At 45.3% G+C, this 17,733-nt stretch overlaps 1 protein-coding gene and 1 long non-coding RNA gene across 3 annotated transcripts in view; one reads left to right on the top strand and one right to left on the bottom strand.

Moving 5' to 3' along the window:
* The window catches only part of Nudcd3 (NudC domain containing 3), a 99,318-nt gene that overhangs the window by 56,974 nt on the left and 24,611 nt on the right, over positions 1 to 17,733 (top strand). For both annotated transcript variants that reach the window (XM_048339347.1, XM_048339346.1), the window contains exon 3: positions 10,267 to 10,399. In XM_048339347.1, the coding sequence (XP_048195304.1) occupies positions 10,267 to 10,399 (133 nt within the window). The remainder of the gene's footprint in view (positions 1 to 10,266; positions 10,400 to 17,733) is intronic.
* On the bottom strand, positions 4,853 to 15,872 carry LOC125346614. Its single transcript, XR_007209977.1, has 5 exons — positions 15,176 to 15,872; positions 14,759 to 14,762; positions 12,907 to 12,912; positions 8,290 to 8,293; positions 4,853 to 4,865 (listed from the first exon to the last, which is right to left on the bottom strand). It is a non-coding gene; the product is annotated as an uncharacterized LOC125346614 (long non-coding RNA).

Genomic DNA, 17,733 nt, shown 5'->3' with positions numbered 1-17,733 from the left:
TCTCAGGATTTCCAACCTGTTTCCGTCAGGGCCGGTCGGGAGCCGGGCTTTCTCGCGTGGATTCGTGCAACCCACGAGGGCGCCACTGTGTGGGGACTGCTTTCTCTGCTCCGGCTCAAATGCTTATTCCTTTCTCTCTTATTACCCTCGTATCGTCTTCTCCCCCGACCCTCGGCCTGCAGGTCTGTCGGGGTGAGACGTAGGGCGTCTCCGTCCTGGCTGCGCGCGACCCGCGTGGCAATGTGACCGTTTTCCTACCTACGGACATAGACCACGGAGTCAGCTTCTGAGAGCGAACTAACTTTATTGAGAAAGGGACAAGGGTAGATGATCCGGGGGAAGGGGGTTGGCCAGGATTCCCATAGGCCAAAAGGCTGTCACTTGACCTCCAAGGGGCTGGTCACTTGACCTCCAAGGGGCTACGTCACTCTGAGCGTGCCAAACCAGGGCGGGGCTGGTAGGCGCCAGGCTGGCTGCCAGCTAAGTCGGGGGTCTCTCTACCCGACCGGTTTCTCCGGATTCCAATGTATAGAGGATGGAAAGGCCGCATTCCCCAGCTGGGGGAGGTGCCTCAGGCCCCTTCCATCTAGGGGGGAAGATGGACCCCAACAGTAATATGCTGACCCTGGGTAGGCCTTGGCTAATGTGTGTGGGTCTACCTTAGTTTTCAACAGAAATACTCGAGAAATAAAGAAAAAAAAAAAAAACAATGAAAAAAATCTTTGCATAGAGCCATACATGTATTTATGTTTTAAGCAATGAATTATTATAGAAGACTCAAAAAAGAAAAATGTTTATAAAGCAAAAAAAGTTAGATTAAATTACTTCATTGCTGAAGGAAGAAAAATAATTTTAATAAATTTGGTGTAGTTAAGTGTGCAGTGTGTAGTGATGGCCTGGTCCTCTCCATTCACAGCCACCAGAGCAGCCTCTGTCCCACAGGCTCCCCTCTGGGTGAGTGCTCCTGACATACATGCTAGTTTCTTCCCTTTGTACTATATTTTTTCTCTGCCTTTTCTTTCTTTGCTTTTTTTTTTGTGGGGGGCACTAGGTGCTGTCTCCAAGCTTTTGTGCTCAAGGCTAGCATTCCACCATTTTGAGCCACAGCACTACTTCTTCCTCTGCCTTTTCTATGTTTAGATATGCTTAGGTTCCCAAATGCTTACTATTCTGTTGCAATTGCCTATAGTTTAGTAAATATTTGGAGCCTAGGAGCAAGAGGATTTATCACTAACTTAGGGAACACTATTCCCAACACAATAGACCATATCATTTTGTAGAAAAGTACTAATCTCTTTTTGTGATAGTTTTTCTTGAGCCTGAGGGAAGTCTGAGTGTCTTGATCTTAGATGAACCAACCTGGGATGTCACTTTTTCTAACATATCCTAGATTATGTTCTTACATTTTTTTTTTTTGTTTGTTTTTTTGGCCAGTCCTGGGGCTTGGACTCAGGGCCTGAGCACTGTCCCTGGCTTCTTTTTGCTCAAGGCTAGCACTCTGCCACTTGAGCCACAGCGCCACTTCTGGCCATTTTCTGTATATGTGGTGCGGGGGAATCGAACCCAGGGCCTCATGTATATGAGGCAGGCACTCTTGCCACTAGGCCATATCCCCAGCCCCATGTTCTTACATTTTTGAGCTGCACATTTTTTGCTTGCAAACATAGACATTTCAGGGCACAGTGAGAGGAGGCTGGTGCCCTTAAGAAGGCTGACCTTGAAGTTCACTATAGTTCTCCTAAGAGAACTTGAGCCATCCTTGAGCTGTGGTGGGCACTCTGCCATTGGCCTGAGCAGAAATGGGTTTCAGTTCTTTATCAAGACAGCTGAGGACATTGGACTAATAAAGTGTGAAGCTTTCTTAGCCTCTGGAGTAAAACTAGGATTACATGTGTGAGCCACTGGTACGTAGTGTGACTGCATTTTTACATGTGATTCCTCTGTAAGGAAGAATTGGGCCCTTCCCTCCCCTGGTTGGTTGGTTGCTTGCTCATTCATTCATTCAGTTATTTCTATAGATATAGACTCATGTTGGTTTTATATGTTTTGCATTATTCTCCAGCACTGTAGCCTGGGGTGTCTCACTTGCTGCCCTTTCTTCCTGCTCTCTGGGTGCTTTTGAATTATTTGTCCTCTTGCACTGCCCATGTGTTATTTGCTGCTCTCTACAACATTGCTTGGTCATCAGCATGAGCCTCCTTCTGACTGGGGCCTGTTTCTCCCTGTTGGCAGGGCAGGGACTACAGTTCTGTGTGATAGGTTTTCACAGGCAGTGACTTCCCCACCAACTCATCTGTAGACAGACAGTCTTGTGAACAGCTCACTTTCTCTGTACAGTGTAGTGGACCGCATGTTTCATTCTGTCCTGTGCCGGGCTCGGGTCGCCTCCCCTGGCGTGGGGGTTCAGGCTCTACTCCAATCGCTCCCTTTCTCACCCTCTCCGCTGGTCACCCAACCTGCAGGTAAGTCCAGAGTGGAGTGGGGGAGCTCAGGAAAGACCTCAGGTGCACGCGGCCGTACAAGATCGCTTTACCTCCCTCCTTACCCGTGAAGAAAGCCAGGCATACGCGGTTCTTGGAGATGCTTCAAGAGCAAATCTGATTTAATAAGGGAGGGGCTAGCAGCTGATATAGTAGGGGGCGGTGAGAGAAGGGGTGATCGATCAGAGAGCTAGCGATAGGCTGGCGAGCTTGTCATAGGACCCCCTCATGAGCTAACATCACTTGCTTAGCACCACCCCAGGGGGAAAGCCCGCGAGACTGGGGGGCACATGGGCTGGCGAGAAAGTTGGGGGGCTGGTTGCAAAGCCAGTTCTTTTGGTTCCGGACCCAGAGAATTGTGGCCTGCTTCCGCATTCCCCCAGGGCTGGGGGAAGGGCGCCGTCTTGGGAGCGCTCTCCATTGCCCTTCCCCCTCAAGGCCAAAGCTGACCCCCAACATCTGTTATGTGCAAAACACTGATATAGTATTTGAGAAGATGGCATTCCTTCTGTGCTAGTCCTTTCATGCTAATGAATGCCATGAAACTTTGAACTCAGCAATGTGTCATCGGTCCTGCATCATTTTTTGCCCTACTCCAAGCATTGGTTTTGCATTGGATAGAACAGATCTTATACATCATATAATTTCAGCCATTTCATTTGAAATAAGGATTTAACTTTAATCATATTTTTACAAATCTATAATTCCTTTTTTTATTTTTTTATTTCTTTGGTTGGAGACTGGAACTCTTAACTTGGTACCTGATGCTTTTACTCATTGGCTAAGATTCTAATTGAGCCATGCCTTCAATCCCTACATTTATGATTCTTTAATCATCTGATATGCATTCTATGTTCATTTCTGATTGTGTCAAAAGTGTCTTTTGGCAGGATTTTTTGTTTTTGTGTTTATTTAGCCACATTGAATTTGGTTGATGGGTCTCTTAAATCTCTTAGATTAATTTCTCTTACCTCCTTTTCTCTCTGACCACACATTTGAAGTTTGTGTAGTATAACTTTCCAGAAGCTATTTAGACTGGTTGTGTATTCCTGGTTCTGGTCTTTCCTGTGAGCTGGTGGTTAGACCTGCTGATTGGGTCCTCTCAGAGGCTGTGTTGTGTCTGGTCACCACAGACATTTTGGAGATGATCTGGATGTGAGGATGTTTTGCTAGAAGGTTCTCTGTGCTAGTAGGTTCCCACCCGGTGTTCAGCTGTGGAAGAATGTTGGTTGCTCATAATTTTCATCACAAGTCACCAGACCAGCAGTTTTTCTCTTACATTAACTTCTTTGCTTATTATCTAGAGCTCCTATTTAGGAAGTGGCTTTTCTAAAATTATGGTTCCTTACTTGGTATGAACTCATAGATTTTGTGTGTGCGAACATGCGTGTGTGTGTGTGTGTGTGTGTGTGTGTGTGTGTGTGTGTGTGTGTGTGCTGGTACTGGGACTTGAATTCAGGGCTTGGGCACTGTCCCTGAGCTTTTTTGCTCAAGACTGGTGTTCTACCACTTGAGCTACACCTGCACTTCTAGCTTTTTGGTGATTAATTGGGAGTAAGAATCTCATAGATTTTCCTATTCTGGCCAACTTCAAGCTGCAATTCTCAGATCTCAGCCTCAGTAGCTAGGATTATAAGTTCCAGCCACTGCTGCCCCACCCGAATTCTCTCATAAGTCTTTACCATTCCAGTAATTTCAGTCTGTTGTAGACTTTATTCTTCTTGATTGGCTCTTGTGTCTTCTGATCTTTGAGCCTTCCTCTCTCATTGGGAAAGCAGGCAGTACAGGCTCTCCCTGTGCATTTATTTGCACCACCTCTCCAGAAGTGCTGAATTCTGTTGTTGGGTCATCATCATCTTTGAAGTAGACCAGCTACTTCAAACTGGTGAAATCAGGTATAAATGAAACTGTTAGTACTAAGATTTTAGAAAAAGAAGTTTGAGGACAGAACTGTGGGATTACTAAGCATAATATATAACTTAGATCTGAACATTGCAAAGGATTAAGAGTCAAACTTGCCCTGTGAGCCTTCTGAGAGGCTGAGTACTCAGTAATGGTAACATGGTTGGGCTGGGGATAAGTAAAGCCTGTGCTGCAGTGGGAGGAGCTGGGAAGGAAGCCACCTGGTCTGGGCTGTATGTAGGTCACCACTGGGACAGGAGGTAGGAATAGCAGCGAGAAGGCCAGGGTTGGAGTCTGGGCATCACTAGATGTGTTGGAAGACTGAGAGTGGTATTTGAGGATGATTTTGAGGAGTGGACAGTCAGAGGAAGCAAGCTGTGAGTGTGAGGCCTCAGGAGCAGGGGAATGGATTAGCTTTATAATAATGCTCATTTTTCAAAGCTCTAGGAATGAAGAAGCCCAGAAGAAAAGTCACTGTAATTTCTTCCAGATGGAAAGGCTTAGGTTGAGATTGAGCACATTCAGGAAAAAACTTGGCCAAGAGGAGGAGGAAGATTCCTTTGTGGGGGCAGAAAGAAAAAAGTAGAAAAGAAGTCATGATGACTAAACTGGGAGTGTCTAGAAGGCCTTGTTGAGATGCTAGACTTTGTCTCTGGGACCATGAGAGCCTAGAAGGTTGTTGGGAACCACATGGCCACAATGGCGTGAGAAGAAGCCAGGAGAAGCCTGGCTCTGGTTTCCATTAAGATGCACAAGGTTAGTGAGAGGAGAAAGAACTGGTACGAGAGATGCTGAGTTCAGAGAACTGATCCTGTCCCGGCCCCTGCATGCACACACCACAGGCATGCCTGTACACACACATTACACACAGATGCACACCACATATAGGCACCTATTTTGTCTCAGTCTGTGAAGGCTGTTAGAAAAGCCAATGCCATAGACTGGGTGGCTTACAAAAACCAACATTTATTTCTCATAATTTTGGAGGCTGAAAATTCAAGATCAAATTCCTTGCAGACTCAGTGTCTGATGAGGACATGTTCCTATAGACATTACTTTTGGTGTGTCCTCACATGGCAGGGGGAGGGAGGGGCCTCTCATTAGGAAGGATACTCATTCATAGGGGCTCTACCGCCATGACCTAATCAGGGCCCACAGTCTGGCTATCTCCTAATACCATCAGGTTGAGGCTAGGATTTAACATGGATTCAGGTATATGGGGCACAGAGTTTCAAACCACAGCAGGTATATGGCAGGCACACTGCATATGTGAGTTATGATGCTTCCCCCAGCGGTGGGAGGAGAGAGGTGATATTGTAGTCCACAGGTGGGTAGCAAAGTGTGATGAGAGCACTCACATCTGGCGTCTCTGAGCACTACAAGGATGAGGAGTGTTGTCAGCCATGCCCAGAGGCAGTGATCTTCCCACTCTGTTGCACAGGGTAAATGTGCATATTTATAGGGTAAATCTGATCCAAGCAGCATGAAGGATTGAGTAAGGATGGGGTCCTGGCAAGCCATGCCAAACCCCAGACACTGAACTCCTCACACCTCACTGTAACATGGAGGTGTCAGTTAGGAAATGTCTGCTGTATACATTCTTTCTGGCAAGTAGCTTGAGGGCAGCACCCATAGCCCCACTGATTATAAACCCATCATGTTTAGGGCTTTAGTTTCATGGACAAAGATCTTTAGGGCTCTGGTTTCCTTCTATTCACTATTACTCATACTTGCACTTCCTGTTTGATACCCAGGTTTGTCTCAGAATCTTTGAATTTGAATAGCAAATCAGAGGAGAAACTAGGGGGTTATAGCCCAGTGGTAGAATGCTTGCCTAGCATGCATAGGGTCCTGAATTCAATCCCCTGCAAGACAAAAGCAAACTAACAAAGAGTGGAAGGAGAGAGGATATTTGTTTTGCCCAGTGGCTATGCTCAGACAGGCTGACCAGGTGGGTTGAGTCCCAGTCCATCAGCATGGTGGTAACTCTGGACAACAGAGCCACCAGTGCCCAACTGAGCAGGCGACTCTGGTTCCTGGCTTGCCCCACTCAGTTGCACACGGGCCTGCTGGGAAGACCCATCTGCTGGGAAAGATCTAGCAGCCAAAGCCAGCCTGTCTCCAAGGAGATGAGCTGTGGCCTGTGGCACTTGTCAAGCTGTAGGACCTGTCTATTATTATTATTTTTTTTGAACTTGTTCAGAGCCCTGTTGTCCCAGCTCCTCAGGAGTGGGAGCTGCATTGAGACCTGCTCCCAAATCTGCAACCTGGCTGCTGACTCACTGTCTTCCTCCCACCGTGGGTGCTGAAGCTTCAGTGTGCGTCCCCCACCTCCCGCCTCTCTGGCCCACAGCTGCAGGGGTAGCCATGGACTTGTGCTTGGTGGGGTCCAGAGCCACCTGCACTTGGCAGGACGCTTATTTTTACATACTGTCGCCTGGAAATAATCAACTTTATTTAAAGAGAATGTGGATTCAGAGTGCTAAAAAAAGCATATAGCCAACTTGCTAGGGCTGTTTTAGGAGCATTTCTTCTGTGTCTCTGGAAGGAGGCTGCAGGGCCTATGCAAGCAGAGCTGGACTAGGGCTGCCGAGGACAGTGGGAAGACAGGCCAGGCTAGCCCCCTGTGACCACAGCCCTCCTCCTCCACCCCCCCCCCCCAGAGGGCAGTGTTTACTGACACTTGCAGGCTCCCCAGTTCTCCCTGGAGCAGCAGAGCCCATGTGGTGTTGCTGGTGGTAGTGGTCCACTGTGTTGAGCTGCTGTCTGAGACCCCTGACTGTTACACACTATCTCTTCTCTCCACTTTTCCTTCGGGAGCCATTGTGCCTAATCCCAGACCTCTAGTGCTAGGGCCATGTTGATCTTTATTTTGGGAGAGAAGTTACTTTGTTTTAATTGCCTTGGTTATTTTCACATGGTAATATAGGTGTGGGGTCTTGGTGGGGGCCATCTCTTCTTCCCAGTCACCAGTGCTCCCTCTGTAAGCAGAGGTGACCCCATTCAAGCATGTCCTAGACCTTAGATCTTAGATCACACATAGGAAGGTCCAGGGATAACTGGGGGCTGGACAAGTCCATCTCCCTGTGCCTGGCTCCTCCACAGCTCCTATACCTGGGTCACTGGGCACATCACTGTCTCCTGTAGATACTTTAAAACAGCTATTTTTTTCTTTGCTTGTTAAAATGCCTACATATTGTAGGGAATTTGAATAACAAGCAAAAATGCAAAGAAGATTTCTTGTTATCCTCTATCAGAGATACCCACAGAGATTTAACCTTCTAGTGATATATATATATATATATGCACATGTATATATAAATGCACACACACACATTTCCTCTTCTTAGAAGCTAAGGATATGCTATACGTGGAAGTCCTATATCTTTTTTTTTTTTTTTTTTTTTTGCCAGTCCTGGGCCTTGGACTCAGGGCCTGAGCACTGTCCCTGGCTTCCTTTTGCTCAAGGCTAGCACTCTGCCACTTGAGCCACAGCGCCACTTCTGGCCGTTTTCTGTATATGTGGTGCTGGGGAATCGAACCCAGGGCCTCATGTATACTAGGCAAGCTCTCTTGCCACTAGGCCATATCCCCAGCCCCAAGTCCTATATCTTTGACATGAGAGTAAAACAGGCTGTCTTGAGGGGTGGTTTGGGAGAGAATGAGAGGAAAGGGGGAGAGTGGATAGAGAGGGCAAATGAAAGTGAATATAGCTCAAGTACTTTATATGCATGTGTGAAAATAGAACAATAAAACCAGTTGAAATGGTTTTAAGAAGAGGGGGTGGTGTAGAGAAGATTGATAGAGGGGGTGAGGTTGATGAGGTATATTGTATCCATTTATGGAAATGTCACAATAAAACATCTTTTGTACTACTAATGTATGCTAATAAAAAAATCTTGTAAACCTTTCTCCAAACCATTAAATAGTCTTTGGGAATCCTTTATTGGTTGCATACACATGGTCTTTCTTTTGCTGCCTGGCCCTGCTCTTTTTTTTCAGGTTGACGAGCCAGGCAGCCTCTGTCTCTCTGGTTCCTGTGTGTCATCATCCCAGCGCTCCACAGTGCCATCCTTGTGGGCAGTTTCAGGCTGACACCTGTTCTGCTGTCAGTGCGAAGTCTTACCAATATTCAATGCTAAACTTGGTTGCTTATGCTGCCACAGAGGGTGGCTTAAGCAAGATTGTGACTGTCATTCTGAGGTGGGAATCTGAGATTAGGGAGGGAGTTTTAGCCCACCCCTATTCCTTCTGTTTGTTTGGTTTTGTTTTTGTTGCCAGTCCTGGGGCTTGAACTCAGGGCCTGAACACTGTACACTGTCCCTGGCTTCTTTTTGCACAAGGCTAGCACTCTGCCACTTGAGCCACAGTGCCACTTCCGGCTTCTTTATATATATATGTGGTGCTAAGGAATTGAACCCAGGGCTTCATGTATACAAGCCGAGCACTTTACCACTAGGCCATATTCCCAGCCCCACCCTATTCCTTCTGAAGGCCTTAGATCTTCCTGCCTCTTTCAGCTTCCCGTGGTGGCCAGCAATCCTTGGAGTGCCTTAGCTTGGAGCACCACCACTCCATTCTCTACTTTCTTCAGATGGCCTTCACGTGGGGTATTCTGTATCCCAAGTTCCCCCTGTATGGATACCAGTGGTGGTGGATTAGTGCCCTCTAGGACCCCATTGTAGGTCACATTTTCTGATCTAGGAATGAAGATTCCTCCCTGTCATTTGGAAGGACACAATTCAGCCATTAATAGCCTCCTAGCCCGGAGAACTCAGGTCATGGTGGAGGACCAGTCTCACGCATGGGGGAGGGCAAATTCCTGCCTGAAAATGTGAAGCAGAAGTGTGTCCTCTTGAACCACTAAAGGTCTCTTGTGTTCTCTGGGGAGAAAAAAGAAGTGTACTTTTGTTTGCAGGTCCCTGGAGCTCCCTCCCTGTCATGCTTTGTCTGTAGGCCCTGAAGAAGATTGCCAAAGCCCCACATACTTCAGACTGTTCCACATTCAAAGCTGCCTCCTTATGACAAGGCTTTTATCTGTGATTTAAATCTTCAACTCACCCATGGACTTCTGAATCTAAGCTCATTTTAAAAAGTGTTTATATGAGTAATATTGTTAGATTTTATGACAAATACTGTCTTTCATTTTCACAACCAGCATCTTGGCTAGGCCTATTTGCATCTGTGCTGTATAATGAATGTATAACAATAGAATTTGGTTGACTGAGGTTTTTAGGCCATCTCATTAAATGTATTGCTTACATCTTACTAATGATGCGTATAGTTTGAATGGAGTCCCTTTGGCTTTGATTTGCTTATTAGACACTAGAGGCTCAGAGATGGATTATGACTGAAGCCTAGCAGTTGCAAGATGAACTTGAATTACCTTTTTTATTTTTAAAGAGTGTGTGTTTGTGTGTGTACATGCACACACGTACATGCATGTGTGCACATGTGCAGGGGGCCTGCCAAAGAGCAAATATAGGCACAAAGCACCCATGAAGCAAGGATTTTTTATTAACTAGGGCACTTGCCTGGTTAATAGGCATGGTCTGAAGACTGTGGCAATTAGCAGGACCAGGCTGTGCTTTGATGGCAGTTATATGGATACTTTGCCTAAACTTGAGGATTCTGCCTCTGGGTCTCTCCTCTGTGGCTTTTCCTTTATTCTCCCATTGCCTAGGAGTGTTATTAGGAAATTGCCCCAAAGAGAATTTCATTTGGTTCTTTTTTTTTTCTTTCCAATACGTAAAAGTCAGTAAGCTTGAGATGAAGCCTGGACTGGTCACTCCTCAGGACATAGGAGTGGCCCATGCCAAGCTTCCCAGAGGGCTCCTCTGCTTGCACTTGCCTGTCTGCATCTCACTACTCTTGTCTTTCTCAGGGTTCAAGAGCAGTTCCAGAGAAACCCTGACAGTTACAACGGTGCCATCCGTGAGAACTACACTTGGTCGCAGGACTACACTGACCTGGAAGTCAGAGTGCCAGTGCCCAAGCATGTGATGAAGGGAAAACAGGTAACAGGCGGGGTGGGGGCTGCATTCCCTCAGTCTTGGCTCTTGAGATGGAGCCAGTGTCTTTGCAGGAGGATGAGATAAGCTCCTGTCCCCGGATATGGTGCCTAGGTTGTCCTTGCCCCTTCTTCACTCATAGCTGCTTTCAGATGGTCTGCAGGGCTCAGAGTCCCTAGAGAGCCTCCTATCCCTGCCAAGGCCAGTGCAATGTTGTGGCTGATATACTTTGTTCCCACCAGGGCTCAGTGACTTGGGCCTCTCATCTCAGGTACTCATGGAGGGCTTGTTCCACTTCTGGAAGCACAGGTGCTATAGTATGGGTTTTGTTTTTTTTTTAACCAACCATTGACAAATACAAAACTACTGTTCTTTGCTTTCTTTAGCCGTGGAGATGTCCACACCTTACTTTAAATAATGTAAGATTGTGGGTGACCCATTGTACCCTGGGCCAGTCCTGAGGTAAAGTGAAGAAACCCAGTCAGTCACAGTGTTCTTAGAGGATAGGATGCTCTGGTCTTTGCCCTATCGGCTCTTCTGTGGAGAAGGGGAGGTGGCAGGTATAGAGGTGACACTCACAACTGGTTGACTTCTGAAACCTCCGCTTACTGAGTTGGTGTAGAATTTGATCTTTCAGGGGAAGAGCTGTTTATTTTGGCTGGGCTGGAGTGAGCCCCTCTAGCTTCCCTGTGTGAAACAGATAGGCCTGCTTTATACCTGCAGTGCATTAGGGGTCTGGGTACAGCCGAAGCTGACCTAAGAAAACGGCAACTTCAGATATGGAGAGACAGCCAGTGTCAGCTGAATGCAGTTTATTTTGTGTCATGAAAGATAGGATGTGCTCACCTGCCATTCGTGGAGTAAAGGTGGGAACCCTGAGCCAACCTGTGAGGTACCATAGCTATGGTACCAGTTGTGGGTCAGTGAGTTGTGATTGGCTCAGCTTTGGCAAAAAGCAGCCATCCATACAATTCTCCTCTCCCTCTCATCCCCCATTACAATATATCTTTTACCAGGATTTGGTGACCCCTGGAGTTAAGTGTAACCTTAGGAATCAAAGTCAAACTGAATCACTAGGCATCACCTACACAGAATTTCGCCTTTGAGTGACTATTTCCTGTGGATTTTGAATAAGTCAGGAGTGGGTGCTGTTTTCCTCCCTGATCTGTTTACCCAGCATCTTCTTGGGGTCAGGTGCTGATTTCCATTTCATTTTCTAGTAGGATTGCCTTGTTGTACCTTTCATAGCAACCTGACAGCCCCATAGGACACAGGCCCCAAACATGCTGGCTCATTAATGGGGTTGAAGCTACAATTCTGCTCTTTGGGCACTGTTTTATAGGGGTGTTGCCCTGTGTTTCAGAACAGCAAACTATTCTGCCTGAAGTTCAAATGCAGTAGTTAGGACCTCTCAGATAATGTGCCCCCCTGCTATCCCCAGTAATTACTGTGGATTTTGAGCACATAGCCCAAGTGGTATTCACAAAGATAGGGCATCTGCTGGGACAGAGCACAGAGCTCATGATGCGTGAGGTGATTCCAGGTAGTGACAGCATGGTGTGTTTGTGTGTGTGTGCGCGCGTGTGTGTGCACGTGTGTGTGTCCAGTGCTAGTGGTGTGCACATTCTAGTGACTGGCCCATCTCACAGACTCTGCATACACAGGCTGGCAGCAGTGTACAGGTTTCAACCAACAGGAGCCAATGTTTCTTCCTACTCCCAGAAGGTTCAGAGCAGCCCTTTGTATCACCACAGTGAAGGAAGGGGCTTCCCTCAAATATCAAAAACTCCTTTTGTGTTGGCATTCTGTGACATCACTGACGTAACACTTGTGTCCTGGTTGTGAAAACCTTTGTCTCCTACATGGTAGAAAATTTTCCTTTTCTCTCTTTCAATTGTATTGTTTCCATGTCATTTTTATAATACTGCAAGCGTCTTTTAAAAATCCGTGGTCTGTCAGTTTCTTAGTGACCTAAGGGTTTTAGTCATGCCTCACTTAAAACTTATAAATAAGTTTATTTTGTGTCTCTTGGGGTTTTGTGGCCTAAGGGCTTTTCCTCAGAGTTGTACTTTGTTTTTGGACTGGCTTCCTTTCCAGTTGCTCCCTAAATGTACCTGTCACAGCTGCTTGTCAGCAGAATTTATTTTTGGGTTTTGTCTGTGGCATCTATCAGATATAATCATGATGGTAGCCATGACTGTACGCCCCAGCAGATCAAGTCACAATTGGTTCTGGTGGGGGGTGGAGGCATTCTGTGTGGACAGCTCTGTGTAAGGATAGGATGTGGGAGGAAACATCGCTATAGGGCCCTGCCCTCATTTCTGTTGGAGGTTGATGCTGGCACATCAAAACTTTGCCCCCTGAGCTTTCTCTTACAGACCCTCTCAAGAGGAATGGGGAACAAATGACTATGTACACAGTGTACTGTGTTCTTCAAGGGAAAAGTAGAAAATTTCTTTGTGTGTGTGTGTGCGCGCGCACGCGCATGCATGCGATTGTGTGCACACCAGTACTGTGGTCTGAATTCAGGACCTCAAGCTTTAGCTCAGATAAATTTCTCATAGCTGACGCTCTTGGGCCACATCTCCAGTTTCAACTTTTTCCTGGTTAATCAGAGCTAAGAGTCTCTCAAATTTGTTTGCCAAGTATGGCTTTGAACTAAGATCTAAGGATCTCAGCCTCCTCAGTAGTAAGTCACCAGCACCTGGCTGAAAATTTCTTCTTTCACGTGTTGCTTTAAAAAACAAAATTGGGGGCTGGGGATATAGCCTAGTGGCAAGAGTGCCTGCCTCGGATACACGAGGCCCTAGGTTCGATTCCCCAGCACCACATATACAGAAAACGGCCAGAAGCGGCGCTGTGGCTCAAGTGGCAGAGTGCTAGCCTTGAGCGGAAAGAAGCCAGGGACAGTGCTCAGGCCCTGAGCCCAAGGCCCAGGACTGGCAAAAAAAAAAAAAACCAAAACAAAATCGGGGCTGGGAATATGGCCTAGTGGCAAAAGTGCTTGCCTTGTATACATGAAGCCCTGGGTTCGATTCCCCAGCACCACATATAAAGAAAACGGCCAGAAGTGGCACTGTGGCTGAAGTGGTAGAGTGCTAGCCTTGAGTAAAAAGAAGCCAGGGACTGTGCTCAGGCTCCGAGTCCATGCCCCAGCACTGGCAAAAAGTAAAAAAATTAAAAAAAAAATGGGGCTGGGGATATGGCCTAGTGGCAAGAGTACTTGCCTCCTATACACGGGGCCCTAGGTTCGATTCCCCAGCACCACATATACAGAAAACGGCCAGAAGTGGCGCTGTGGCTCAAGTGGCAGAGTGCTAGCCTTGAGCAAGAAGAAGCCAGGGACAGTGCTCAGGCCCTGAGTCCAAGCCCCAGGACTGGCAAAAAAAAAAAAAAAAAATCATTTTGGTCTGGATTGAGATAGATGGGGCCAGAGGTAAAATTGGTCAAGCTACATTGGCTCATAAATTGACAAGCTGAATTGAAACTCCTTTGTCATAACAATTTAAAGGTAATTAAAAAAATAAAAAATCACTTTGTTGGCAAATCTAAAGTTCTTCTCAGTGCAAGGCTTTTAATCTGCCTCAGTAAAATGTGGTTCACTCTTTTCTTCACTGTGTTCTTTGGTTAGGAAGGTCATTGACATCCTTTTGCTCAGGGTACTGTCAAGACTAGGGATTAGGAGCTTTTGAATTCAGGGCATAGATGTCTATGTGTTTGCTTGCTTCAAATCAGGGTGGTTATAAAACTGGCATTTCATTGAATCATAGAATCTCAGTGCTCCTGGAAATTGAATGAAGGGTGGAGATTTTTCTTGGGCCTCTCACTTTGCAGACCAGCAAGCTCTCCTGTAAGATGGTGGTGGAATGATGACTTGGACCCAGATTCTCATCCTTTTCTCTTTTATTGACTGTCTTTTGAGTGGAATGTGTTATAGTATTGATGCAAACAGAGGCATTATTGGGCATCATTGAAGGACAAATGAATGGCTCTTCTTGATTCTCCTTCCCAGAGGTTGTGGGTACTTATAGCCCTGTTGCATGTCCATGCTGGCTCTGTCTACATACCAAAGAATCTTCTGGAACAGAACCTTGTCCTTGTGACATTTGACTCTTAGCACTCACTAGGCTTAGACTTTTTATTTTTTTGGCCAGTCCTGGGGCTTAAACTCAGGGCCTGAGCACTGTCGCATTGTCCCTGGCTTCTTTTTGTTCAAGGCTAGTACTCTACTGCTTGGGCCACAGCGCCACTTCTGGCTTTTCCTATATATGTGGTGCTGAGGAATCAAACCCAGGGCTTCATGTATATGAGGCACTCACTCTTCCACTAGGCCATATTCCCAGCCCAGGTTTAGACTTTTGACACTCTCCTTTTGAGCTCAATGCAGGTGCTGGGATGTGTGCTGAAAGCTGTGTCAACATATGGCATTCCCTTCTTAGAACTTGTCTGGAAAAACTGTAGGAAGGCTTTTTATTATAGGAAACTTCTATAACAGAAAAGGCTAATAGACTATATTTATCCACTTTATTTTTTAATTTATCTAATTGCATAACTCATTTATATGTTCACAAATGTAAATATGAGCAATGAAGAATCTCTGACCTGGCTCCATGCCTCTTGAGCCTTGTACTGACCTATGATCATGTAAACAGTCTGGAAGATAATTGAGCAGCTATTCTTTATGCATATATAATTAAGTGTGAATGGCTATTTCTTTATTTCTTCCTTTAGCACAGGTGATATATTTCACTTATTGAGGTGGCCCCATTCTTCCTGCCCTACCAGGGCACTCCACCTCGCCCTACCAGGGCACCTCTTATTACTTCTGTGCCCCCCAGTGCCTCTGGTGGCCTTCCTGTCCCCAGTCATCTGGCTCAGGTAACCAAAAGCTCACACCAAAAGCTTTTATCTCTGCTTTTGCCTTCTCTAGGCAGCAGGCTGATTATTAAACTAGTCCTTTGATAAGCACAGTGAGGTTATTGCCTCTCTTCTGCTGCTAAAAACTATGAAACAGTGAATGGTCTTTAGTGTATTTTATTTGGCTATATACATTTCCATATGAGTAAATACATGAAGTGCTGTTGATAGGCCAAAAGCTATACATGTTCTTGTAGGTATCACACAGTTGTTTTCCTTAGGGTTGTTCTAATTTACATGCCAACCAACAACGTACAAGACTCCTTGCTTTTTCACAGATTTGCTGACAATATGGTTTTATCAAACTTCTGGGCTTTGTTAAGTTGATTAGGTTAAAGCATCTAGGCATAAGTATAAATTTGTTTCTCTGCTCTGAGCAGAACCTACCAAGGGATGCCTAAAACTGGAAATGTCACTCAACTATATGTATGATAATTTTTTCCAGTACATATATTCCTGTGATAAACTTTAACTTATAAACTAGACACAGTAGGGGATTAACAAGTACTGATAAAATAGGACATTTCAAACAGTCTATTATAATAAAGTTGCATCAATGTGATTGCTTTCTTTCACAGTATCTTTGTGTGTGTGTGTGTGTGTGTGTGTGTGTGTGTGTGTGTGTGTACATGAGGTTTGAACTTGGGGTCTAGGTGCTGGTCCTGAGGGTTTTTGTTTTGTTTTGTTTTGATTTGATTAAGGCTAGTGCTGTACTTCTTGAGCTCTTCTTCCAGCTTTTTGGTGGTTAATGGGAAATAAGAATCAGTGACCTTTCCTGCCTGGGCTGGCTTGGAACCACAATCCTCAGACCTTAGCCTCCTGAGTAGTTAGGATTTACAGGTGTGATGCCTGTAATTACACTGGTACCTGGTTCTTTCCAAGTACCTTAGTACTGTATTCTTCCTTCTCAGGATGATGTGAAATGCCTGTGTGATGAGTTGATGTGAGGTGAATGACATTGTGATGTAGCATTAGGCTGTTTACTTTCTGATTAAATGAGACCAAATACCAGGGGGTGTCTGTGGTCTTATGAAGCCAAATAATGCCCTGGTCAAGCAAATGAAGCAATGAGATTGTATTTGGAGGCAAACCAAAATATCCACTTTATGTTTTTATAGCAGATTCAAGATAGTCAGATGCACTATTATTAATAGGACTTTAAATTCTAATATATTCTCTTCCAAGTTTTTTTTTTGTTTTTTTTGTTTTTATGCCAGTCCTGGAGCTTGAACTCAGGGCCTGGGTACTGTCCTTAAGCCTCTTTTGCTCAAGGCTAGAGACCTCTACCACATGAGCCACTGCCACTTCTGGCTGTTTCTGGGTATGTGGTACTGAGGAATGGAACCCAGGGCTTCATGCATGCTAGGTAATAAGCACTCTACTACTAAGCTACATTCCCAGCCCCTAAGTGTTTGTTTGTTTGTTTGTTGTTGTTGTTTTTACTCTGAAATGAAGCATTGGTGGAACCATTCCATAAATGAGATGGCTGTCACCCATGCTTTCTGATTATATTGCCAGAACATGGGTAGCTAATTCTTGCTTATGTTTTTGAGTGTGTGTGGGTTCTTCATTCTGTATACTGTGCCTGGCTTTGTTGTGTGTCCTGTAGCATTGCCACGTACTACCAGAGTTATCCCTTTGTACTTCTATGAGTACAGGCTCTGTTGGACACCTTCTTCCATAAGAGCTCAGCTTCCTCTCAATTGAAGATTTGCTTTTTCCTTAATTCACTTCATCAGGTAGTAGCAGCTTCTTTTGCAGATGCAGCCTCTCTAGTATTTTTAAAAAATGTTTTCAGTGTAACCTTCTTCCTGACTCTCTGTAATCATCCCTCGTTTGTAGTAAGTAGTGTGGCATTTCTCATATCAAGGATCCTTTGATGAAGCCTGTATGGGTTCATCATTTTCTGGTGCCGCACAGTGCCATCAGTCAGCACTCCCACAGATTAAATGCCTTTTCCATATTAACCAAGCGCTTAGCATACACTGTGGCTATCACTGTTGCAGGCTGAACTGTGATAGAAAAACATCAATTTTTTCCCTTTTCAAAAACTTTAAGGATTCGTTCTTTTTATAGATCTTAGCAATATCAGCATGAATTTTCTTCATTAAGTCAAGAACTTTTACCTTTTCACCAAAGGAGGACCTCTGTGGCTTATCTTTGGTGCATCTGAATTGCCAGCAAGTGCTTTGTACTTTGTACTTTGGGGGCATTAAGTAAAATAAGGATTACTGAGTGCAAGTTTTGTTCTCACTTTAGTTGTGGATCTGATGCCTATAGCAGCTACCAAGTGATTCACAGACGGGAGCATATGAGGAATGGATAAACTGGACAGAACAGTTTATGTATCAGGAACAGGGTGGGCAGTACATGACTTCAGCACATTATTCAGAACAGCTTGTAACCTAAAACCTACAAATTAT

This window comes from Perognathus longimembris, chromosome 2 (genome assembly GCF_023159225.1).
Source record: "Perognathus longimembris pacificus isolate PPM17 chromosome 2, ASM2315922v1, whole genome shotgun sequence".
In the NCBI taxonomy this organism is placed as follows: Eukaryota; Metazoa; Chordata; class Mammalia; order Rodentia; family Heteromyidae; genus Perognathus; species Perognathus longimembris.
Note: the sequence above shows the minus strand (reverse complement) of the source record. Positions and strands in the feature narration are given on the sequence as shown.